Source organism: Alligator mississippiensis, chromosome 5 (genome assembly GCF_030867095.1).
Source record: "Alligator mississippiensis isolate rAllMis1 chromosome 5, rAllMis1, whole genome shotgun sequence".
Lineage (NCBI taxonomy): Eukaryota > Metazoa > Chordata > Crocodylia > Alligatoridae > Alligator > Alligator mississippiensis.
In genome coordinates this window covers 106,371,818-106,397,946 of record NC_081828.1, presented here as the reverse complement: position 1 = coordinate 106,397,946, position 26,129 = coordinate 106,371,818, and the positions used below count along the sequence as shown (strand labels likewise).

At 39.2% G+C, this 26,129-nt stretch overlaps 1 protein-coding gene across 3 annotated transcripts in view; it reads left to right on the top strand.

The window, feature by feature from the left end:
• The window catches only part of CDH12 (cadherin 12), a 976,881-nt gene that overhangs the window by 936,236 nt on the left and 14,516 nt on the right, over positions 1–26,129 (top strand). For all 3 annotated transcript variants that reach the window (XM_059728628.1, XM_059728629.1, XM_019483342.2), the window contains 3 exons: positions 3,264–3,400; positions 13,862–13,983; positions 16,684–16,801. In XM_059728628.1, coding sequence (XP_059584611.1) covers positions 3,264–3,400; positions 13,862–13,983; positions 16,684–16,801 — 377 coding nt within the window. The remainder of the gene's footprint in view (positions 1–3,263; positions 3,401–13,861; positions 13,984–16,683; positions 16,802–26,129) is intronic.

Below are 26,129 nucleotides of genomic sequence, written 5' to 3'. Positions count from 1 at the left end.
ATGAAATTGATACTGGGATTGATACATGAATTAAATCTCAAAGGAGTTGGGACATTTTTCTTCTTCAGAAGGTTGAGTGCAATCTGATATTAGTAAAATATCAAAGTAAGTGAAATAGATAAATGAATGCTTCAATAAATTAAATGGTACAGTACCCTGCATCTCATTGAATTGGATAATAATTCCCTACCAGTAAACAGCAGCATACATAAATAGGCTCATTTTGCACAGTTTGGCTGTCTTTAAGGACAGGTCTGATCCTATTCTGACTGAAATCAGTAGCCATTTTGCCACTGACCTGAAATAACATGCTTAATATACAGTTGCAAGTGCTTATGCATACGAGTGTTTTATTTAGATTCACACACATAAAATTAAGCACCTGCATATGAGTTTGTGGGCTGGAGGCTTAGCCCTTCATCCTGAAAGCAATTAATTATATGCTTAACTTTAAGTACAGACTCTATCCCCATTGTCTTCAGTGCAATTCCTCACTTCTATGAGGATGAAGCTAACTTAAGCTACCTTCACATGATATTATTTGGTATATTTGTGGATTATACTCATGTAGTAACCTTATTTAATTATGTAGGGCATTTCTGAAAGAATACTATTCTATGGTATCCAAATCAGTCTATTAACAATATTTTCCTTCAACCTTTATATTTTATAAATAACCTGATTATGAACACTAGAAATAAGGCTTTCAAGCATCTTTGGCTAATATTAGACAGCCCAACTGTATGCAGCTAAATTAATCTTTTTCACACACACACACACACACACACACACACACACACACACACACACACACACACTTGTGTGTGTATGTGTAGGATTTTTTTGCAGTGCGCGCATTATTTTTAATGAAAGTATCCCCAAAGAACACTGCACTTTAATCATAAACTTTAATTATTATACATTTTCACTTTCCTCAAATCATTAAAGTTCTTGAGTTCCTGTTCAGAATACTCTGGGACATTCCAAGCACCTCTTTGTCTTACTATTTCATTCAATGGTATTCTACACTTGTGGTTGCATTACCTGTATATTCCTCTTGTAAGTCACACATAATGAGAGACAGAGAGACTGTTATTCTGATAGGTTCACAGGCAACAATAAGAATCATAAATCATATGAGGCATGATGCCCATTGTCGTCTCATATTTATATTTTCTTAACTCCACCTGAAATTATGTGTTGTTTTATCCTTGTTTTCTACTTCTAACAAATCGCTTTGTCATTCCCACCCTGCTTTATTTTCAAGGAATGACAGCAAGGTATGCAGGTACAGGTTCTCATTATGGTGTGGGGAGTGGGGAAGTATTAATAGCATGAAGTACTGCATCTGAAAAATTACTATTCTCATGTTATTCCAAACAGCAGCACCAGATGAGAAAGCAGACTTTAAAATGAATTAGCATGAAAAGGGAATAGTTTTAGAATAATTATCAAATTGCTTGTATCCTACTTTGTTTACAAGTGTAATCCCCTCCATCTATTAAGTCCTTTCTTAACACAAAAGGGAACAGAAGGAGTATAAGTATTCCTAGTTTCTGCAGCCCCAGGGGAAGTCAGAGCTGTTTTAACTTGTGCTGAAGACACACAGGCTAGGGACAGAAATTACACGTATACTGGTGTAAGTGATCAGAAATCAGTTCAAATCTGTAACACAACAAAAGTGCACATAAGCTACTTTCAAAATGGCTGAAACTGGTTTAAGATAAACCTGGATGGATGTAATATCAGACTTAACTGATTTAAATTAAATCGGTTTATTGAATTTCTGTCCCAAATCTCTTCCAGATTCATGTAACTCAGCATCCCAGGATGCTTTGCACCTCTCTCACAAATCCCCCTTGCAAGGTAGCTGGGCTAGCCTTGGCCCAAGTTGTCTTCTCCAGCCAGTCAGGGAGGCATGCCTTAGCAGCACATGGCTATATTTTCAGAAACAAAAGTAAATGTCTGTTAACTTATCAGTTCAATCTACAGATTTTAAACTAACCTGCAAACAGTGAAATGATTCAGCCTTGGGCTTTTTGACTGTCTGTACTTAGCCATAGTGCTTAACGGAGCTACATAAGTGGAGGACAGCTATTGGAAGTAGACTTCCACTACATTTACTCCCCACTTCAATCTGACCATGATACAACCCTTCCTTCTCACAACTGGCCATTAATTTGAAGAGTAAGGATGTACAACTTAGAGATAGTACATTTATGCTAGCTGGAGGTTATTTTCCACAAGGGAATTCACTTCAGGACAGACTGTCACAGAATCATTGGGTTGGAAAGGGACTTTAACAGTCAAGTCCTTCCACTTGCATATATACCAGATTCACTTTTCCTAAACTCATCCAGGATAGGTTCCTCTCAAGCTTCATCTTGAAAACTACCAATGAAGAAGATTTTACAATTATTCTAGGCTGTTTTTTCCATGACTCTACTTTTTTCACAGTTCAGAATTTTCTTCCTAATTTTTTATCTAAAGTTGTTTTTCTGTAATTTGAACTTGTTGCCTCTGTGACAAAGGAGAACAATGTTCCTTCAACTTATTTATGACAGTCTTTCATATATTTGAAAATTGCGCTCATGTCTCCTTTGTTTCAAACTAAACACAACCAGTTCCTTCAACCTTTCTTCATATCGATTGCATCCACATATAAAACTCACTTTTATCCATTTTTCTTATAAGAATGCATGGGTAATGATGTAAAAATCCTTACTACAATTCCAGAATTATGTTAATGTCCTTTCCCTTATAACAAAAATAGTTACATTTTCATAAAAGAAAATGCGTTCCTAACAAATAGATGTTGACTGCTAGTGGCCATCCCTTCATCCTTCTTAGCTTTGTGAAATAAAAAGTGCACATAGCCATAAGAGTGCAGAAGGATGAGATCTGATTATCCAATCCACCTCTTGGATGCAGTCTTGCATACCTTTTCCCCTCTGAGTTCCTCAAGTGCAGTTAAAAGTGATCACTTGTAATGATCAATGGTCAGTATCTTGCACTGAATTTTCTAGATCTCAAGGACTTAAAATAATATGGACATTAGAAGTACTAAATCTTTCATCAATTTCCCATTTCTCCTTGAGCATTCTTACTTTGCAATAATAAAATCATCATTTATAGTCTTCTTCCCTCAGGTCGATAACAGATATTGAGAGAAAAATTACAAAACTGTCAAGCTAGCCAGGTTACTATTAGAATAAATGTATACTGATTTCACATTTGCATCTACTTCTTTTATATATATGCAGGTACTTCATAGATTGGAAGAGTGATGTGGACAGCTACTTTACAATAGATGCAACTGAAGGAACCATTGCAACTAATGAATTATTGGACAGAGAAAGCACCGCCCAGTATAATTTCTCTATAATTGCAAGTAAAGTTAGTAAGTACAACATAAGTTGAGCTTATTTTATAATGCAATTATTTTACAAATATAGTATTCAGATATGAGTATTCACTAATTATTTTTATAGTGAAATGATTTTAAAGGTATGTAACATGGATCTGTTTCTAAAGATTTAATGTAAATGTAAGTATCAAATTTGGACAGTCATTTTCAATAGGATTTGGCCACCTACTCAGTTTGTAGGCACAGTTTCTCTGAAGTTTACGGTTTTACCAGTAGATCGAGGTTGGAGTTTGAAGATATTAGAGTATTAATTTTATGAGAATGTTGAATATGAAAGTTCAGTGACTAAACCCTAAAGAAATATTTAAAAATTGTGATGTAACAATTGTAGTTTGTATCTATTACACTATACACTTGGGATGCATTCATTCCCAACATACCTTTCATTCCCAAAGCATACCTTTAAACATCTATGCTTATGACTAAAGAAAAAGGGAAGAGGAAAGAAAAAAAAAAAAAACATACTGGCTGAAGCAAGAGGAGGGCAATCGGGCAGGGGGCACCACCTGCATGTATGCATGCACACATACACGTGGTAGCCAGGCAGTGTGGAGAGCAGCTCCTGAAGCTCCCTCCAGGTAAGTCTATGTGGTGGACAGTAAATTTGAGGCTCCTATGGTGAGGGAGGGATGGAGAGAGGGAGGGAGTGGGGCAAGGCTGGTGCTGGGGGTGCTCCCCAGTTGGGCTGGTGCATGGGGCCTGGGGCTTAGTTGGGAATGCAGGGCTGGTTGGGGGAATAGAATGGAGCCATGGGTAGCTTGTCTAGGGGGCTGTGGGGAGGGCTGGCTCCCTGACACTGCATGCACTGGTGGGGAGAGAAGCATGGGGGGCCATGTGCCCCCTAGATTTGTGCATGGGATGGGGGCATAATCAGGCTGTCTGCTCTGGGGTAAGAACTACCCACCCTGTTGCCCTCCATCATTTTTGGGTAAAAAAAAATGTCCAATGTTTCTGATGTTTAAATGGGGTCATGCTGATAAAAGGTTGGAAAGGACTATTCTAGGAACTTCCTTCATCTCCTTGTATATTAAACAACCTTACTAAATTTCAAGTTTTTTATGCACTATACCTCATTCTTGATCCTTATTATAGTTATTGTAGGTTTATATTACCCTTTGAAAAACTCATTTTGGTCATTAGACAGTCAATCTGAAAGCTATAAAAGTTGTTTTTTTTTTACTTCATTTCACTGTGCAGCAAGGACCCTTGCAGCATTTTTCATCCATACTCCATTGTTTATCCATCTTAGAAGGTAAATTCCTAAGGCTGGAATATGTAATGCGCTGCTTAGCACTCAGCACTCAATAAATAATAGATTTTAATAACACAGTGGCAGAGAAATGCATTTATTTTTAAGAATTACTCCGGTTAGAACAAAGAGTAACAGACAGGAAAGGAATTCTTAGATGTAGTTACCCCCAAGTAAGCCAGAGGATTACCCCCATAGGCAAAGGTTATATCATAAAAAGAAAAGTCAACTGAAGGAGTTAGACCATCAAGTATACACTCTGAATCAATAAACATCACCCTTAGCTTTGTGTGGGGAATGAAGTATATTTTCCTGGATCATTAAAAAAAAAAAAAGAAAAGAATGAAACTAGTAATCCACTTCCAGAGGAGTTGAAAGATATGTAGATATGATTCTGCAGAATGGAAGTTTCATAATGGTCTGTGCTTCAGGAAAGCATAACTATTGAGATTTATTGATAGTAATGTGCCTTTGAAATTTGCAAACTTTTCCTTTAGTAAGACATACATTCAAATGAACATGTATTATTCCCCAAAGTAATTTAAAGCCAAATTAAAGAACACAGGTTCACATGTTTTTGTACCAACATGGTGTATAAGGGTAAAGAGTCTTTGTAATCTAGTTTTTATGTTAAAACTGTGGCATACAACCTATGCCTTCCCAGTTCTAGACACAGTAGTCAACTGTCAATCCTTTAGATTATGATGTACATGTAAGAGGTCTAGTCAGGTCCAAGACCATTGGTGCATACACCTAGGCAAGAGTAGATGCTGCCTCAGACCTACCATCCCCTCCTTTAGACCACTGAGATAGAATCCAAAAGCCAAAGTGAGTCCAGACATATAGTGCCTTGATAGCTGTAGCTTCTGATAGAGAGCCACAGATAAGTATGGATGCTGACTGCCTAATGCCTCAACAAGGGTGTGTTTCTGTCCCGTAACCTTTCTTCAGTCAAGGAGTACTAACAAGGAAGTGGGAGCTAGGGTTTTGAGTTCCCCTATACTCACCTTACTCTGGAGGTTGCAACATTGTGATATTTTATAAGAGCTATCCCACCAAGAGTAGCCCCATCACATTGCTACCAGGCCCCCCAGGAGGATGCTGTTTATGGTCACACTTAGAACAATACCCATGACCGAGTTAGTAAATCTATACCTCAGGTGTATTTGATATTAAAATATACATATGCCTTAGGAGAGGGAGTCAGTTAGCTGTGTTAGTCTAAAGACAGGGTAGTGTTACACCTTGTAGACTAATTCAGATAACACATAACCTTAATAAATATGCCTTAATATTTGCAAATAAAATATGGCATTAAAAATAAATGTTATACATATAATTTACCTGTAATTGGCAATACTTGGCAGGTTATAAGATATAAAAACTGTGAAAGCTTCAAGTACCTTGTCAGAGCTGACACAGAAGAAATATTGGGATTTCAGAAATGCTATAAAGGAGAGCCAAAAAATCAACTTCCTGAATTTCATGCAAACAAAAGTTCAGAACTCTTTTAAAAGCTTAACTTGTCATAGTCAGCATATTTAATAGGGAGAAGAAGTAAGGGAAACATTTGAACAAAAGAGGGGAGGGAGAATGAAGAGAGAATTATAATTTAATCAATTGGAGACATTTCTGCCCTTAAAACTGGTGATGTCAGTATTTCATAACTTTAGTAGGAACACTAGAACTGCTCTCCTATATCAGATTAACAGTCTATAGCTGCCTGGCGCTGTGTTGTGTCTCCTCTGTCAGTAGCCATGACAAGATGCTTCCTTGTAAAGTGCAAGAAAAATCCATAGTGGCCAATTGTAGCATAACCTACCCATAAGGAAAGTTTCTTCCTAAAACTCATCAGTTAGTAATCATCTCATGCCCTGAAGCATACAATTTTATATTCCTTTTGAACTTTTATCCCAGCTGTGAACAATAGGATGTCTTCTTTTAATGGTGTCTTACAGTCTGGAGGAAATAAGTTGAAATATTTCACATTCCAAGCCATTACAGGAAAACAAAAATTAAATTGCTTTTGAATATTAGCACATGCAAATTTATCAAGAATTGAATTTTCTTTTTTTTTTACAGATAAGAGGGGAAATGATCCAACTGGCTGTCCTATCCATTAAAAAATAATAACATATTTTCTCACATACTGCAGTCACCTTTCCCCCAAAATTAGCCCTCCAAAATTGGGGTATATATCTTAAGTGGGGAAGCTGATTTTTGTTTCCTGAAATAGAGGCAGGCAAGAATAAAACAAATAGATACTATAACTCATGGCTGCCAAGATAGTTGCCACTTCTCCCTGGGGCTGCAAAGAGCAAAGGCAGAATCTAGTATTAATTCTCTCACACCTGGTAAGGCAGTAACTTTTCGCTGAAGAGCCACTGAGCTGGCTGAAGGTACGTGAGATGCTGCACACAGTCTATATAGTATGCTGATGGGGCTTGTGGTGTGGAGACAAAATTATTATATTCAGAACTTATATAAGGAGCTATCATATTTATCTTTCTCTGTATTTCCCCTTTCAACGTGGTTAAAAAACCCTTCTTTTGGATTAAAGTACATCGCAGGGAGTAGGTTGCTGCTGTGTCTGTGGCTGTAGCTGTAGCTCTGGCCCCAACCTGGGCTTAGGGTCTAAGCTGCAGCTACCATGGGCCTCCCACCACATCTGGCCCCATGCCATGCACTCCCCACCTCTGCTTCTTCCCCCAGCTGCTGTCACTTCCCTTCAGTCAGGCCCAGCAGTAGTAGTGACTGTAGTAGCAGCCCTGGGCTCTGGTTCTGACCTGGTCCCAGAGCCAGGGCCAGAGCTGCCACTGTTGCCTCCACTGCCAGGACAAACCCTCAGTCTGCTACCCACATGCCTCAGGGAGGGCCAAGCAGGCAGTGGATCATGGAACTGTTCCAGCTCTGTCCACACTGTTATCACCACAAAATCCTGGCCACGGACTGCCTCCTTGCCACTGCTTTCCATGCTCAAGTGGTGGTGGGGTAGGGGGAGGTCTGAATTCAAGATGGCCCTCCAATAATTAGATTCTATACATGGAAAATATAACACATTTATAAATTTTCCATGTATAGAATCTATTATTGGGGAGTTGTTTTAAATTTGAAGTCATCTTGAAGTCATGACTAGACGACATCTGCAGAGTGTTCAAGTGTGGCATCTCAGGAAATGGTATGGGTGAGGCAGCAGGAATTTCCTCTTGTCTTTGCCTCCCTTGCCACTGCTTTTTATGCTGCAGTGGTGGTGGGGGGGGGGGTGTGGATGGGGGGGCTGAATTTCCGATGACTGCCCAATAATTAGATCCTATACATGGAAAATATAACAAATTTATAAATTTTCCATGTATAGAATCTAATTATTTGGGGCTTGTTTAAAATTTGAAGTCATCTTGCTGTTAAATAGAAGCTCCTGCAATGGTTTGGGGCCTAGCCTTGTTGCTTTCATAGAATCACAGAAAGAATCATAGAAAGTTAGCATTGGAAGGGACCACAATAAGACATCTACGCCAACCCTCTGCTCAAAGCAGAACCATCCGCAACTAGATCATCCCAGACAAAGCTTTGTCCTGCTGCCTCACCCCTGCTATTTCCTGAGATGCCACACATGGACATTCTGTGTTTCCAGGAGAATTTGCTCTTATATCACACATCTGGCTATGACTCTGAAAAATATTTTTTTCTATATTTTGTCTTCTAAAAACAAGTTGCATGTTTTATTTAGGGGCATGTGGTATGCAAGAAAATAGCATAGTTCATCATTCAAAGTTACCAGAAAAATAAATTCCTCAAACCAAGCCACCTCATTCAAAAAAATTAACAAAACAGTGATTTTTCCACATGTGTATATACAACTTTAGGCAATGAAGCATTAATTCAAAAGCTAGAAACCCAGTTTTCCATAAGTATGCTCTAATGTTCCAAGTGTTCATATAGTTTATCATGACTCTAACTTCTCATTCACTTCAGTAGGTTTAGACACCTAAGATTTTATATAGCTGTTATATGGGAAGACTTGGGTGCCTCTAAACAAAGACCCAAAAAGCCTTGAACATGCATCTTTTTCTTAGGAAAGATTCCTAATCACCACACTATAGACTAGCCTGGTTTAGATTATAACATCCAAGCCATACAGAACTGATGCTGGGCCAGTGGACAAGCAAAAATTGGAGAGTCATGGGTTCAGAAGAAGAGCAAGCAAGTAGGAAATTGTTTTTGTAGCCTAGACATTAGCCTCATTTTCTGGGAGGTAAATGTCCCCAATTCTAGTCCCTGCTTCCAAGGCTGTTTCCATTTATTAACCAATGACTGTCCCACTGCTATAAGCAGTTCTAGGAAATGAGCTCAAAAGCCAGACCTTGCACCATAAACTCCTTACTTGCTTTCCTTCTGGCCATTTGACTGTTGCATTTCTGCGTGGCCAGTTTTAACATATGGAATAAATAACTCAAATAGTTTTAAATCCTGGTAGTTAAGGCAGTCTCCCAGGAGTAAGAGATGTAGATTTTAATCTCCCTAGGGTGAGGCAAGCCTAAAAGAAATGTCTCCTACTTCCTGGATGAGTGTTCTACCTATTATTTGTGGTCTATTCACTAGTAAGCCATTATGGAAGAAGTAGACACCACTACCACTACAAGCAATTTTAAAAGCTGTATATAGTGTTGCTGGTACAAGTTAGGCGTGCTCCAAGCATATCCAAAAGATTGGGTTCCCCCCAGGGCTTAGGTGCATCTCTAGCACCAATCTAGATTGTAATGGAACTTTTGGTAGCAATTAGATGGTTAGGGGATTAAAGTGAATTTTATGCAGGCTGAGAAGCACCAATTTAGTCTTCTAGGCTTAAGTACAGACATTTGTGGGTGTTAGGGTGGAGGTTAAATGGATTCAAATGTCTTCCTGATATCAGGTAAGTCAGGATGGGGAGGGTAGTTGGGGGGTTGCTGGAGGGGATTGGGGTACACCAGGGGACAGGGGGGCTAGGCATGACCCATGGGTGGGGTAGGGGGAACAGGCATGACCCATGGGTGGGGTGGGAAAGGGTCCCCCCAGTGAACCTACACCCCCATCCTTCCCACCTCTCTCCCCACTGGGACTGTGAGGGGGAACAAGGGGCCGGAGGTCGGGGGATGTGTGTGCAAAGAATAGACCAGTGCAGGAGAACAAGGTGTGAAAAGAGCATCCCTGGGGCTGGGGCTGACGCCAGTGATTGAGTTTTTTTAGCCCTGGAGCTGGGCAGGGGAAGTGAACAGAAGTTCCATGCATCGGTTTGACCTAAATCAAATGAGTCTGACAGTACATAGATCCAGGTTGATCTTAAACTGGGTTCTGTACTTTTTAGACTAGTTTGTGTGCATGCAAGTTTTGTTCAGTTACAGGTTTAGACTGATTGCCAGTTGCTGAGACTGGGTTTGTAACTGTAAGGTACGCATGAGGATGAGCTAAGTTTAAATCAGGCAGCCATTTTGAACCTGATTTAACCTCATGAATGTCTGTACTTAGCCCTAGGGAACTTTGCAATAAAAAGTGGAGAGACTTGCCTCAGTTTAGGTACCTACTTTGTTTTGACTGGGGAACAGGGCCCAGCTGGATCATTCTTTGGAACTTTGGCACCTACGTTCTAAATAAGACCTGTTTAGGTACCTAAGTGATCAAATTAATCCTGGTATTTTTACCCCCATTATGTGTTACATTATTATAGAATCTAGAATCATAAAATGTCATTTGGGTGCTGTACATATGAGGATCACCACGACTATTGTGCTATACAGGGCACAAGGTTGGGAAGCATGGTTCTCCAAGCACTGAAAGTTCCCATGACTTTCGAAAGAAGATAGTATCAAGGTTAGAAATGTATTAGTTTCAGTTCTTTGTTTCAGTTGTGCTTGCCTCATCCCTGAAGCAATTTTTAGGTTATTTTCCACTGTGCATCTGTGGCTTCAAGATGAAGCTTTATTTACAATTAACAATAATTTTTACTTTGCTTTTCTCTCAGAGCAAATAATCCTGAGTAGAAGTTACCTCTAGTTCTTCAGAAATCAAGATAATTTTGTAATAATAGCACAAATATTATGAAATTTAAATAGCTCAAGTTAGTGGCAGGAAATATATAATTAATGGATAAATAATTTAAACTTGTAGACATTCCTTCTAAGCTGACCAGGATAGCAGTTCCTTAACAAATGTGATTATTAGTACTAGAGCACCTTCATTATAATCTTGAAAGGCAATAGATTTGAAAAACAGATCAGGATAAAAATGTTTTATTAATAATAATTATTGATTATTTATTATAATGGTCCTTGGTAGCTAACTATTATGTGAGGTTTTATTTTTTCCATTTCAAACCAAATTGTTTTGTGATATATAGATAGATAGATAGATAGATAGATAGATAGATAGATAGATAGATAGATAGATAGATATAGCTGCATTTGTCCACTGATATAATTTTACCATTCTTCTTTGAGACCTACTTATCTCTGTCCTCTTTGGGTAGGTGAGTCCTATGCAGAGATGCCAGACACTCACTCTACATGAATCTCTAGAGATCTGCAAGTAGGCAAGGTCTTCTAATCCCACAATAGCTAGCCCTACTTCCTGATCAGTGCTGGCCATGATTTGTCCAAGCTAACATAGGCAGAATAAGGAAGTGAGTTCACATCTCAGTTTCTTGACTAGTATCAGAAGTACAAGACCATTTTTCCTTTCAGTACTATAATCTCTGTCTATATAGCATAATCAAGTCTTTCTATACTGATTTATCTTCCATATTTCAGCCTTTTAGAAGTTTCAGTGACTTCCAGGGGGCTAAAGCTAAACACATTCTTAAGTATCTTATTAAATCAGGGCTAAAATAAGCACTACTCAAAATGGATCAGGATAGAGGAATTTGTCCTCCAATATTTTTGTCATGAATGTCAGTAGGAAATTAAAACAGGCATTTAAAAAAACAACGTACAAGAATTAACCCCCAAAAAATCTCACTGGTATTTTTTTCTTTAAAGGAGTCAGATGGTCAAATCCTTCTTTAGGTCTTTTAAAATTACTCCAATAATTTTTATACTACACTACCAAAACTGAAAACCAAAAAAGAAAATAATTTATATGGGGCACTTTCAAAAGAAGTTTCATAAGGATACGATATATAGGGAAAAAATTGTGTCATCAGCACAAATTACCAAGATTTAGACAATTTAATGAGTCTGCTGCTTCCATTTATGAGATTCTTGTAATAGATTTGAATGATCTTGTTCCTGCACTGTTAGAAAGTTATTTTAAAATATTTTTAAAATGATATAAAGGTAGGAATGACTTCTCCCTTCATATTGTTCATCTATTGCTGAGCTGCAGATGCACTTCTGAACATTTACTGTCTGGTGCCTGTCTTAAAATAAGCTTACAATAAACTCAAGGGAAGTAGGACATGAGTTATTCAGTCTGAATATTCTATGTTCTTTGCAGAGAGTACTGCAAGAGGGGCAAGCTTTTTAAAGTTAGGTTTGATTCTGAAAGTGATTCTGTGAATCACACCTTCTTATGTTTTCATCTGATTTCTGTGTTGCTCTCTCTAATGACTGAAATAAAACATTATTACCTGTAACATTTTATTTGTTTACTTGTTAGCAGTGTAGGGCCAATTCATCTATGGATTCATTTTACTGTTGTATAATTCCCAACTATAGGGCCAAATGCTCTTCTTTATACCACTGTAATCTCATTTGTATCCTGTAAGGTTGCACAGATATAGCTGATAATGAATTGAAAGAAATGAAGAACAGAATTTGATCTGAAAATGTTTATGACTGGTGAAGAGTCAGCAGTAATAACTGTTTTCTTTTAGATCCCAAACAGACGTTTCAGGGTAATTAATTAAAAATCCTTTACTTGTAAATTGTAAAAGTAACTTTTTATATGCTAAGGAGTAAATGTAACTTAGAATCTATTCAGGGCTATATTGTAGCCCTGTTTAAGGGGCATCACATAGCCATGCCACCTTGGACACATAATAGGGAAGAAATTGTTGCAGGCTAATGACCCCCCAAATATAAAGGCTTTAGCAAATCATTAACCATGTAGGTCAAACAATTCAACACCTCTGAATGGTTCCACTTAAGTGTGGTTCTGAAAATGACTGAAGGTTCAAGAGAGCTCTTCTATTACTTATTTCTAATGGTCAGTTCCTCTGTCAGACATGATTTATTTCATATACCCATTCATTCTTCAATGGTTCACAGTAGCTGCATAGTGCTCTTCATACTTCTAAATTCAAAGGGATAAATTGTTCTTTGACTCACCAACACAATTGCGTTTATGTCCTTGACTGCTTCAGTGTAATGTAGAGGAGAATTCAGCTGAATGAAATAACACAAATGTTGAATTTGAACATAATTCCGTAGTATTCGTATATTGATATTGCTTTCAATAGTAGTAGCATGAAGTAGTTTGGCAGTGTTGAAGAGTACTTACCTATTAATGAAATATATACTGCTACAGTGCAGAGTATTTTGAAATATTTATTATTTTGTATACAGTTACATGTATTGCAAATGGGTATCTGTTACAGTGTTATCTACTAGAATAACCATGGTTTGTAATGGTTAAATGTTAGATCTGTATGTGCTAGTACTAACTCTACCATTGTCTTATTCTGTTGCTTTTGGCAAGTCCCTAAAATTCTCGCTGTGCAATTTCCCCCAATTATAAAATGTAGATAGGCTACATGCTCACCTAAATAATTAATATTGGTACAGTACCCTAAAGATATAAAATCTTGTAAAAATTGTACCTGTATTTTTTTCTTTAAAAATAATAGCAGTTTAATCAAGGGATTAAATACAAGTAGTATTCTTAAGAAACTGATCTGAGAAAAGTTTGTTCACACAGTATCCATTCTGATATTTTTACCCATGTTGAGTCAGATCTTACTCCATGAATAGTAAATACCATTCAGTGTAATTGTAATAAATGTGGTCAGAATCTTGTCCAAAATTATAATACTCTTCATATTGATTATCATCTTGGTTTGAGGCATAATAGATGCAAATCACATGATTCTTACAAGCTGTGTACTTGAGACCATAATTATGGTCATAATTTTGTGGTTTGTGTCAGATAATGGGCATTTTTTGAAAACACTCAGGAATAGCAGTCCTAATTTCTTTCTTTCTAAAACTTGTTTGTAGGTAATCCGCTATTAGCCAGCAAGGTCAACGTTATAATAAATGTCTTGGATGTCAACGAATTTCCTCCAGAAATTTCAGTGCCATATGAAACATCTGTATGTGAAAATGCAAAACCAGGACAGGTATTTCAAGCCTTAAGTAGTTAATATTTTAGATTCTCTTTACATTAACTATTTATTGTATAAGAATAAAAGCCATTGTAAAAAAAATGCCCGTTGCATACAGTACATTTAAAAACAAAACAGAACACCTGCCTGAAATTTTCAGAGGTATCTAGAAATTTGTCCACCAAAATGTCAGCCACTAATTCCCTCAGGTTCTTTGAAAGTATCACCTTGTAGTTCATTTGGAACTTAGTTCTGAATCCCCAGTGGACGTGATCATCTTTTCAAAATGTTATTCCTGACCATCATACCTTCACTCTAGTAGTCCTGTTTATTTGTATTACCTCCCATGGACTGCAGTCTTGTGGTAAAGAGGCTTGTGTGCTACCAATGATCTTGAGAGCAATGCTGTCCACAATTTTGTACTCATGGTTGGGTTACTCATGGCCACAAGTTTGAAAGTGAAATTTCCAAAAATGAAATACAAGTCCTCATCAGCTGAGCAGGCAGTTAAAGCAAGCATACTTCACAATGGGCACATCTTCATGTTACCCTACATTGCCATAGCAATGCAGTACATCACTGTAAAATGTGCCATGGTAATGTAGCGATCACATGAGTCTACATGTGACCAGCAGCTACTTTGCTGTAGTGGCGCATTCCCCCGTTTTAGTGTACTGCCACAGTGAAGTATTGGCTAAAATTAACTGTGTGCCATGTTCACAGCACAGTATGGGCAGTTACTATGCTGTGCTTTAGTACTTTCAAAAGGCACAGTAACAGCATAGTTGTGGGGCACAGTATGGTACAGTATGACTCAGTAACAACATCACCATAGGGTGACATGTAGAAGTGCCCATTGGGTATAAAGGGGATTGAAGGTTGCAGTGGAATAGAAAACTATGCTCATTTAGGTTTTCCTTTCCATTGGATTAAGGTTTCCTTCCCAAAAAGTACTGTGTGGTTGCTGATGTGCAACAGCATCTCCACATTAAAAGAAGGCATGCACAGCATCTTCTTAGTTATATTATAGTAATACCTAGAGGCCTGGGGGACCATTGTGTTAAGCAGCATAAACTAGCAGAGTGACAGCCATCCTGAAAGACAACAGGTGGTTTAAACAGACAAGAGAAACTCAAAGAAACAATGAGATGTTACTTTTACTTGTCAGGTGTCTTAATGCATATGTTCCTTCCCTAAAAACGCTGTCTACAAAAACCAGCTGTCAGTATATCCATTCTAAAGGGGAAAAAGCATAATGACCAAGGTCTGTTTCTGATATTCTCATTCAAATGTAACTGTGCTCTATTCTATGGCTGTTTCCATGGAAGAACTAATGTCTATGGAGAACTCACAGTGTATTTCTCTATATCTTAACAGAAATTAATATTTCTCTATCATCATAATGACCAGTGATGATTCCCTATCACACATTATGGGTGCATCTATGTGTGCACTTTAGTGTGGAGTTAACTAATTAGTTCTACAGTAAAGCAATGCAGTCTACACTGGAGCCAGTATTAGGGAACAGTAAATTAACCCTGCCTTAGGAAAGTACTGTCAGGGACAGTACTATCTTATGGAGGAGTACTTTACTGTGTTGAAATGCACGTGTAGACTCTGACCAGGGGTGTAACTTGAACCCAGTCAGCCAAGGGTCTGCTCCACCCCGCGTCAAACTGCTGTTGTCCTGGGCACATGTATATGTGCAGTTCAGTCCAGCTCCAAGTGCTCCGGAGTTTATCATGTGATGCTACATGTGATGCTATGTTGCCATAGTGATGTACTACACTGACGTAGTATCCACAGGTGTCTACACATGATCAGCACCTACTTTCTTGTAGTGGCACGCTCTCCTGTTATAGTCCACTGCTATAATGAAGTAGCTGCTAAAAATAACTACACTGCACATATGGAGCAGTATGGGAGGTTACTATACCATGCTTTAGTATTTACAAAAGCACAGCACAGTAACAGTGCACCATAGGGCAATGTGTAGATGTGCCCTTTGAGATCCATCAACTGCTTTTCTACTGATGAAAAGCAGTTTTTAAAAATTAATCAAGTATTAAGTTGATAATAAATGTATGTCTGTCACAAATCAAGGTAGGAGCACAAGCAAAAGGAATTTTTAGAATAAAATTTTTAATTACCTACATTTATTAAAATGCTATTTTATTTAAATGAGTTCAGTTTCTTGTGTAAATCTATACCATCTCCAACATATGCCTGTGAAGATACATTCACACCTGGAAAATAAATGTTAAAACTCTCTCAATTTTAATTTACTTTTAAATTAATCCTAATCAGCATATGATTTGCTTAGTGTAAAATCTAGCATGGCATTAGTAACTAGCAAGTTAAAATCTACCTACCTATCTACCTATTATTATTATGACGCCTAGGTAAAAAAAATTAAATATTTAATATTCACTGCATTCCTCTGTTAGGGGACGCTTTTAAAATTTCATGCCAACACATCAACATGCAACCTACTAGGCCATGACAGCTTCTTAGGTGACTGTGGCATTCAAGCTTCTTCCCTTTCCCTGTCATTTCACCAGAATGATAACATTCCAGCAGGAAGGAGACTCTATCATGTCTTATTACCTAAGTGTCTCTTTCTGCGGTTTCATCTGTGGACTACATTACACTTCTACAAACCACTTCTTTTAAAATAGTGAATTGATTTCAAACTTCATTTCAATCTGATTTCAGGTAATTCAAACTGTCAGTGCTGCAGACAAAGATTTGTCACCGGCTGGGCAAAGATTTTCATTTAGACTGTCACCAGAGGCTTCCACCAAACCAAATTTCACAGTCCATGACTACAGAAGTAAGTTGTTTACTTGTATTCCCCCCTTATAAAGCAGTTTTTTAGAATTATAATAATAATATTTGTTGTTACTTTGTACCCAGTATCTCCTCTGGACAGATATTTTATCTCACATTCTTGAAGTACTAGAAAACCAAAGCATTTGAACAAATTGTATTAATTATAATCTCAGATCTTGCATTTTTCTTCTGCACTTTTCACCAAGAGTATAAATGGAATTAACCTGACATCTAAGTCTGAGATTTTTCTCTAGTCTCCAATATTATTAGTAGGTAGTATGCATTTCTTATAGAGAATTTCAAAGCACCTTATAGCATATCAGTTAATTTATCCAGGATTTATATTTTCTTTTAGTCTAAATTATGACCTTTGATCCCCTACAGCTTCAATTCTACAAACACATACACAGATGAGTAACTTAATTCACCTGAGTAATCCCACTGAACACAGAATGGAATTACTCATGTGAACAGAGGTATTCGCCTATGTAATTTTTTGTAATATAGGACATAAAAAGACAAGTGATGAAAAGCACAGTGTTGGAAGTGATTTATATCTGCTGAGTTAGTAGAAATTTCTATGTCTCAACAGTTATACCTCTGTTGATTAAGGAAAAACACTTCTGAGAATCTCATCCCAACCTGTCAAACTCAAGGCCTTGAAAAAGTATAAAGCATGGATTATGTGGGGTTGTTAGGATTCTGATTAAACATTGAGACTTGTTTCTTTCACACAATACTCCAAAGTGTTAAATCAGAAAAATCCAATTCCTAACATAGTCATTCTAACTTTTCATTGTATTGATTTTTTTTATTGTATTTATTTTTAAATTTGTTGACTTGGAAGCTTTGAAATCTTTTCTATAATCAGTAACTCAAAAAATTACAAGGAAAATTCTTGTGGCAGCTCATTATAACTTCAGATGGTAAAGATTTTACTTATTTTTGTCCATCTTTTTATTGGCAAAACTTTGTCACTTTATATGCCTGCTCTTAAACATGGTAGATTAAATCTTAATAGCTGTTGCTCTTGAAACCAATTAGAAGATGTGACTCTCTTTTAATCACAAGGAGTTTTATCATGCCTTATAAAACACCAGATTAATGACCAACAAATTAATTGAGATTTTTAGCCATTGCTATATTATTATTAAATGGTGTGCAAAAAAAAAAAAATTAAAGCAAAGCAAAACAAAACACAAGCAATAAACAGTGGGTAGTTCAGTTTCACTTTATTTTGCACATCTCTCTCTGGAGATCTTTAAAGAGATTACCTTTTTTAGAGTAGGGGTCACCTTCTAACAGGGGCCCTACATTACCCGATGCCCTCTTCTTACTCCCAATGTATTTGAAGAAAGGCTTTTTCTTGTCCTTAATCCTGGCCTGGTCTGTAGCCTGAGCTCCACCCCTGCCTTGGCCTTCCTAATGGCCCTCCTACACTCACGGGCCAAGGACGAGTATTCCTCCTTGGTGATGGCTCCTCTCTTCCACTGGGTGTATTCTCGAATGCCTTTGCTGAGCCATGGGGGTTTCACAGCACTCTTACCCCCCTTCTTTCTTTCTATTCTTATAGATGTTGAAGGGTTTTGGTGTGAGCATGCTGTCTTGTGGTTTTTGATATTGCTGCCATCATCATTTTGCACATAGTTTGATGGAAAACCATTGGTTCTTGATAGAGGTTGCATCAGAAGATATGAGCTAAAATGTCATATATTTAAGTGAGGAGCCTCCAGAAGTATATTGTATTATGTGTCACTGGCAAATCAGCAAACATAGAGTCTATCACCAGACCCTTTTCAAATTTATTTTCAATACACTACATGAGGTTCAGCACTTGGCAATGACTCACCTGAACAGTATTCACATTTCTCTGGGCTTATGTGGTTTGTGAAGCTCATTCAATTTGTAAAGATTATGTCATAGTCATGTGGGCCTGAAGCTCTTTCTGATACACCCTTCCCTGGCCTTAGGAGTGTAACAATGCATCCTTTCTGACAGATCTTAGGTATTTTATGCATGACAATAAGAACTAAGGGACTTGGGCTGAAATGTTTGATCTACCTAGTAGGAATATTGCCTAGTTCAGCAGTTTTATCATTCTTGACATCAGTAATTTCAGAGTTTAACTCAGCCTTTGTGTGGGCTGTACCACACAATTGTTTGTCTCCTGGTGTTCTTGTTGCTTAGGCCATGTCTTAGGTTGTTTATTTGGACTTACCATTTTCTATGAATTGGTATATGACTGGATCGGTAATGCCACATTGCCTTCTTTGTGTCATTGTTAAACTTCCAGATTATTATCCATGCTTTCTTGTTTTTGTCGGTCATGTCTACACTGTCAATGAGATTCTGCTGCAATGTCTATCTTCAAACATCTACTTGTATTTTGCTTACACATCATCAAATTCAGATGTTAATCTGGCCATAGTATGTGTTCTGAAGCATCATGGAATATGCTACTTTGAGGCAATGTGCTCTATATTGACAAACTAGTTGTAATTTTCTGATACTGGTTCAGCTTTTCCTATAACAGCACAAAGGTCATCAGTTTAGTCCTTCCAGTCCACTTCCTTGAAATTAAATTGGCAATCATTTAACATCAGATGTTTCCAAAAGAAACAAGCAGTTAGGGTTTATGAGTTAAGCTCAGATGGAATGCCTTCTATCCATACTTCAACTGGCTTACGATTCTTATCAGTTGCACTATAGCTTCAGTTGACACCCTGCCTATTAAAGTCACTGATAATCATCCATGGCTTGTTGTGGTCAAGATAACACATACACTTAAATCAACCTGTTCCCTTGTAACATCTGTATTTACCCTTTGATGAAGAGACCTAGCGGCTGAGGCTGGAAGTAGCACTACTACACCAGGGAACGCACTAGAGAGGGAGACAAGGAAGACTGAAGTGCTGAGAGAGTAACAGAGAGCTGGATTCACTTTCTCAAGAGTCTGGGAAAAGGTCCAGGACTATGAGTTAACCCTTTATGGATCATGTTTATGGTTGTGTACTGATTTGAGGATGTATGTTTGTGGAGTTTCCTGTAAGGCAAGAGTGCCTATGAAAATAAAGGACTGAGCTGAGTAATCCTCAACCTGCTACATGTGGTGGAGAATGTGAGGAACACTTTAAAGTGAGCTGCAACAGTTTGAAGTAAAGTCCAGCAGTTTAAAGTGACCTCTAGTATGGAGATAGAAGCTCTGCTGAAGGAACTGAAAGAGCTGCAGCAGCAACGTTGGTAGTTGCAGCAGATCCAGTTCCAGCCTCAGCAGTTTCAACATCTCCAGTTTCTGCAGCAAGAATTAATGAGAGAAGATGCAACACCTGAACCAGTTCCAGATCGAATAACAAGAAAGCATGCAGGAAGGGACAAGAGAAGCCTTGGAGAGACGGCTGAGTCCCCAGAAGGAGTGTAGGGAAGTCAATCACATAGGGAAGCTTGAATATTTACTATTAAAGTCTCAGCTATTCTCTGAGAAATTCTATCTCTTGATGAATTAGTTGAGGAGACAGTGTGCCTATGGTGGGAGCTGAAGGTTGAATGTCAAAGCTGCAAGCAGGCTGAGGCTGAAGTAGCTTCTTTAAAGCACAATATGCTGCCAGGAAGCAAAGAGGGCAAAAATAAGGAATTGAGACACCTGTTAGCAGCTGAGGCAGAGAAAAATAAAGAGATATAGAAGCTAATTGTGGCAAATATGGAAAAGAGTCAAAAGTGAGAGGAAAAGCTGTGAGGACTCCAAGAGAAGGTAATTGCAATTGCGTCTAGGGCTGGGGAACAGGCCTTAGCCTGAAAAACCAAAGGTCCTAACAACCCAGGAGAGGCAGAAAAAGAGAAGGCCACCAGAACAGCTGGATATGCAAATTAAATATTTGCAAGAACTGTAACAAGAGGTATAGGACCGGCAAGGCAACTATATCGAGTGAGCAGTTGTTGTCTTTATTACAAAAAGACCCTGCCAATGCCTAAGCTCTTATGCAGGAGCTGTTGCTGATCAGGTATCTATATTACCTAGAATAGCATGATCTAGCTGTTAGGGGGAACAGAGAATAAGAACAGAGAGAGATGAAGGGGAAGTCAGCGACAGTTTCCCAACAAAAGATACTGAGCCCTTTTGAGAAAGGTGGTGCAGAAACTGAGCAGGGAGAGGACTACAACCTGAGAATGAACCTGGAGGAAGAAATCCTGGGAAGAACGACACCCATGGGGACAGGGTGTTGACCATAGACAATGTGTAGCGGGGGCACTGGTGCCCCACCAAGAGCGAGTGCTCCAGCTGCTAGGGAGACACAGAAAATGCTTGTGCCCTTCCTGAAATTGGCTGTGCTGGTGTGCCACTGTTGCACTTGGCAACTGGCCACTGGGGGACCCCCCTCCTCCCCGGTTGCCAGCTGGTCACTGCGATCATGCCCTCCCCAAACTCAGGACGCACCATTCACCCATGGTGCTGACACTTAGAAAGGGAGTTGTGGAGCCAGGACATGGGAAGGGGCGGGGGGCAGGGTCACTTGTATACATGACGATGTTACCATGTCCACATGACAAAATTTTCCCTTTGTGTGGCTTAACGGTGTTACACTTTACATGTACGTGAGTTTTGGGAGGGGTTTAAATGAGTTTGCATCGTCACAAATTAAACCACATCCCAATATAGTTTAGTTTGCAACATTGCAACTTGGAATGCAAAAATAAAAAGGATCGGTCCCCCTGCCACAGTTGCCTCGGCAGGCACCTGCAACTTCCAGGACAATGATGGGTATACAGTGATGGAAAAATAAAACCCACAGTTTCAATTAAAATCTCACTGTTTCAATTTAGGGGGCATAGAATACAACCCTGAAGAACTAAAACCCCATCATGTGTACAAGTGCTAGTGAGAATATGATCCCTAGAAAAATAGTCGTAAAAGCAGGGAGTAAATTTTGCAGTGCACACACAGGGATAAGGAATCCACAGTGAGAAGAAGAGGTCCTGAGGGGCACTACAGAAACCAGTAGGTCTGAGCAGGAGCTGACACTGGAGACCACAGATAGCACCTCATCTGGCAGCCATGAGCCAGCAGTGAGGACAATGGAGCCCACAGAGATGACCGGGAAAGGACTGAGGCCAGATAGGAAAGTGGTGATAATGCCTGCAACAGTAGTAAAGAAATATCTGAATGTCCTGACTTAGGGTAGGCCAAATCAAAGGGTGGATTAATGCAGGGCAACCTTATTTGTGAATAGCCTGTGTTCAGGATACATTGGAAAAAACAGAAACAAATATTCCAACAGGCAGGAACTGTAAGTTACACTGTCATATGGAAGAACAAAAAGGGGAGAAGTCAAGGCATTGAGACTGTTAGCTTCAAACACCCCAGTGAAACCACTCAAGCAGTGGCAATGTTTAGTGGACAGGTTTTATATCCCAGAAACTTGTGGGTAAAAAACTGCTCCTTACAGAGACTGCCAAATGCTGAAACAGCTACCCTGGAACCAGGGGGACTTTGGGGTAGGAGGATCTGGTAATGAACCCCCTGAGACACTTGAAAAACTGTGTTTGTTATACTGGGTACAGGTGGGAGGCTGCCTAAAAGATAAGCAGAAAGGAGGAGATCTCTAGTGTTGGCACTGGATTTATGACCAAGATACCTTGTTCTGGGAGGACCCAAACCCTCAGACTGATTATGACCTTTTTATTTGATAATAGGCAAATTGTATTGATACACAGTGGTAGCAGATAAAAATAATGCAAACAATTTTATATTTACCAGTTCTACAGTTGTCATCAGAGTCCAGGTACATTTGGCCAGTATGTGAGCTTCACCCTGAGGCTTTTATTTTAATGTTAGATACCAGTAGTCTAGAGGTTGGAGGCCAAGGTCTGCCCCTCTCCCCCAGTGGGGTGGGTGAGATGGGCTGGTAGTATGACCTTTGTCCATGGCTGCCTCAGGTTCCCTCTCAGGGACTCTTTCCTGCTTAGAAATTCTTCCTTTTGTATTTTTCCCCTCCTGATGACTTTTTATCACTAGCCATTGCTGATTGGTCTTTTTGTGGTTGCCATACTGTCCGTGTTCTGTTCTGTCAGCATATCCCATTGTTTCACAAATTCATCACATGCACACATCCTAATTTGGGCTTTACCAGTGTCCTCCTAATTTGGTCTGTTTCCCCAAAACCGGAAAACCTAAGGGTCCTGCAGTTGGGTACTGTGACCTGGTGCCACTTTGTCTCATGTTATGAAACAGAGTGGTACATGTCGTTAATTTCCCAGCCTGTTTATCTATGTGCTGCTTGCCTGTCAGATACAGTGGGCCTTGAGGAAACTTTGTCACAGACGAGCTTCTAAAAAAATCAATTAACCCTTGCTGTTGCCCTGGACCATTATTCTAGTGCATATGTACTTTACCTAGATGCCAGTTTCCAAAAGCAAACGTCTAAATACCATTTTCTAGCCATAACATAGATGGGAGAAACTTTGCCCAATATGGGATGGCTGCAAGAAGTAGGCAGCCAGGGATCAATAAAAGGTGAGATGAGCATTGTTAAGGCAGCTAGGCTAGCAGTTGTGAGCTGACCTGGGGACTAGCCATAGGCCCTAATTGGAAACCCCTGCAGGTGGCTGGAAAGGCACCTTACGCACCCAGAGTAGGGATATTTTGAGTATTTTAGTTGCAGCCAGTGGGCTTGTGTTTTGTTGATATTATGATGTGAATGTTAGTGGGCAGCAACTGGTGGTGCTGGAGTGACTAATAAGGGAGGAGGTCACAAGGTACCTCAGGCTGTGGGGGGGAGGGCAAGTAGTGTTTTGAGCACTTCTAGGGGTCTAGGGCTCATGACATAGGCAGGAAGTGGCCACAGAGAGTGGGGGGGGAGGGGAAGCAAAAAAAACCTGGGTCACAGAGGGACAGGGGGCATAGAGCCCAAGACAGGTGAACAACAGGGCTAGGGGACCCAGAGCCAAAAGACTGAACAGCTTGAGCCTGAGACAGGTGGTGTGAAGCCCGCTAAGGCCAAAACCCATGTGGGGCAAGAACCAGGGCCTGGGGGCCCAGAACCAGAATCAGAAAGATATTCCTCTTCTGGGGGAGGGTGGGGGGGAGGGGCAGAAGATAAAGACATTGGAGGAGAGGATATGTAGCAGGCTGCACACATCATGCTGCAGCAGTCTGCAGTCTAGCAGAGGCTACAGCCCAGATGCAGGGTGGTGAAAACTAATGTCAGGCCTTCCTGGACTAGGACAGCTGATTCAAATAATTGGCTAGTTCTGGAGGAAGTTAAAATGCTCCCAGGGAAAGGAGCTATGGGGACGAAGACGAAGACGAAGACGAAGACGAAGACGAAGACGAAGACTTGCCAGGATACCAGCTACAACACTGGGCCAGAGCACTTTTTTGGGGTCTGGAAAGAAACTCAGGGGTTGTGAGTGTGGAAGTAGTAGCACCACAGCAGGGAACTCACTCAAGAGGGAGAGAAGGAAGGCTGCAGTGCTGAGAAAACAGCAGAGACGGGGTTTGAATTATGGGGGAATTCAGCGGGGATGAGCTCCCCTAAGCCTCAGGCAGTGATGGTGGTAGCAGCAGCGGCCGCTCCTACCGGCTGCCAGCGCCGCAACTCCCCCTCCCCCGCTGCCCGAGTTGGAATGTAATTCAAACTGTGAGCAGAGATCCAAAGTCACCTTCTCAAGGTTTGGGAAAAGAGTCACGACTGTGAGTTAACCCTTTATGGGCCATGCTTATGTTTGTTTACTGATTTGAGGATTTAAGTTGGTGGAGTTTCCTGTGAGAAAAGTGTGCCTAGGAAAATAAAGGATTGAGAGGAGTAATTCCTAACCTGCTACAAGAGTGTAAGAGTCAGACCTCAGATTCAGACACAGAGGTGGATAAAACAACCCAGGGGGTGGGAGGGGGGGAAGAAGGAACTAAATAGATGTTATTATCTCATCATTCATTTTCTCCTATGAAGGAACTGAAGAGACCCTGAGCTAAGACAGAAGACAAACAGGAGGTGAAATAACAGTAAAAAAAGAAGTTATGAGTAGTAGGGTCATATAAGCCTATCACAGATGAGAAGTAAACTTCTTTCACAGGCAAGAGAGTGAAATAAATTGTGTGGCAGGACCTTGTAGAATAGTGTCTCTTTTAGTCACCTTGTGTTACAGAAACAGAAATTGAGTATAAGCCAAAGAAAAAAGAGGCCTAGCATTCGGAACAGAATTTAAAATCTACACTGGGAAGATGAAGATTTTGGCATCAGCGATAAAATTTTAATGAATTAGAATTAAAGGATCTATTTACATTATTTCCCATAAACTGGCCAGCTTTATTTCCAGTCTTCCAAATTCTGCTCCTTCTGACACATTCTTCTTTCCCTTTCCCAATGACTATTCCCAGCACTGTCAACCTCAAGTATTCATGCCTTAGTCATTGGCCCCCAAATCATGAGGCTGGCTTAAACTTATGTGATTTTAAAATAAATGTTGACATTTCTTTTTCATCATGTTTATGTTTTTAATCATTTTTCTTCAAGAGAAAAGTCAGTTCATTTATGAAACTTTTCATGGTAACATGGAAGAATTTACCAGTTCAAGAGGGAATTTGTTTTACTCAAATAAACTGAAATTCCAATACTTTGTTTGAATTGGGCAAGGCAGGAACTTGAATGTAGGTCTCACAGTGAGTGTTCAGGGGTGCTTGTTCTTCCTCACTTGATCTGATGCAGAATAGGCCTTATTTTTTTTTAATCTACTCATTTTTGTAATCCTGCAGTTTTCTGACCAGCTTTAGCTACCAGCCACTGTGGCAATGACACACACATGAATCCAATGAGCAGATTTTTGACAGTTATACTAATTTTATAAAAGTATTCTATGTATTTATAAGTATGATATAAGTGCATCTCAGGATAATCCTAACTGTTTGTCATTCTGTTTATGAGGCAGCTAAAATTACTATTGTACAAGAATTGGGTTTTCTCATTTGCAGTAAATGACAAGACTTAAAATTTTGTATAATTCTGAATTTCCGTGAAAGTAAAGGATTTCAAAATTCTTGTGTAATAAAGTTTTGAACAAAATGCTGATTTTGTTTGGCCAGCTGAGATTTTTAATTTTGATGTATTTTATTTTAGATGCATTTTAAATGTTATTTACATACCAGAATCAAAGTATTCTGTTCTGAAAAAGTCAAAATGAAATATTTCAATTCTACTGATTTTTTTCCTGCAACAATTGAAGAAATTAATATGTATCTGTAGGAAATACTGGTTTCAATAAAATGGCATTTGTGGATGATAAATATTGTGTCTGAATATTTTTACCAATTCTGCTCAGAATAACATTCATGTACCTAA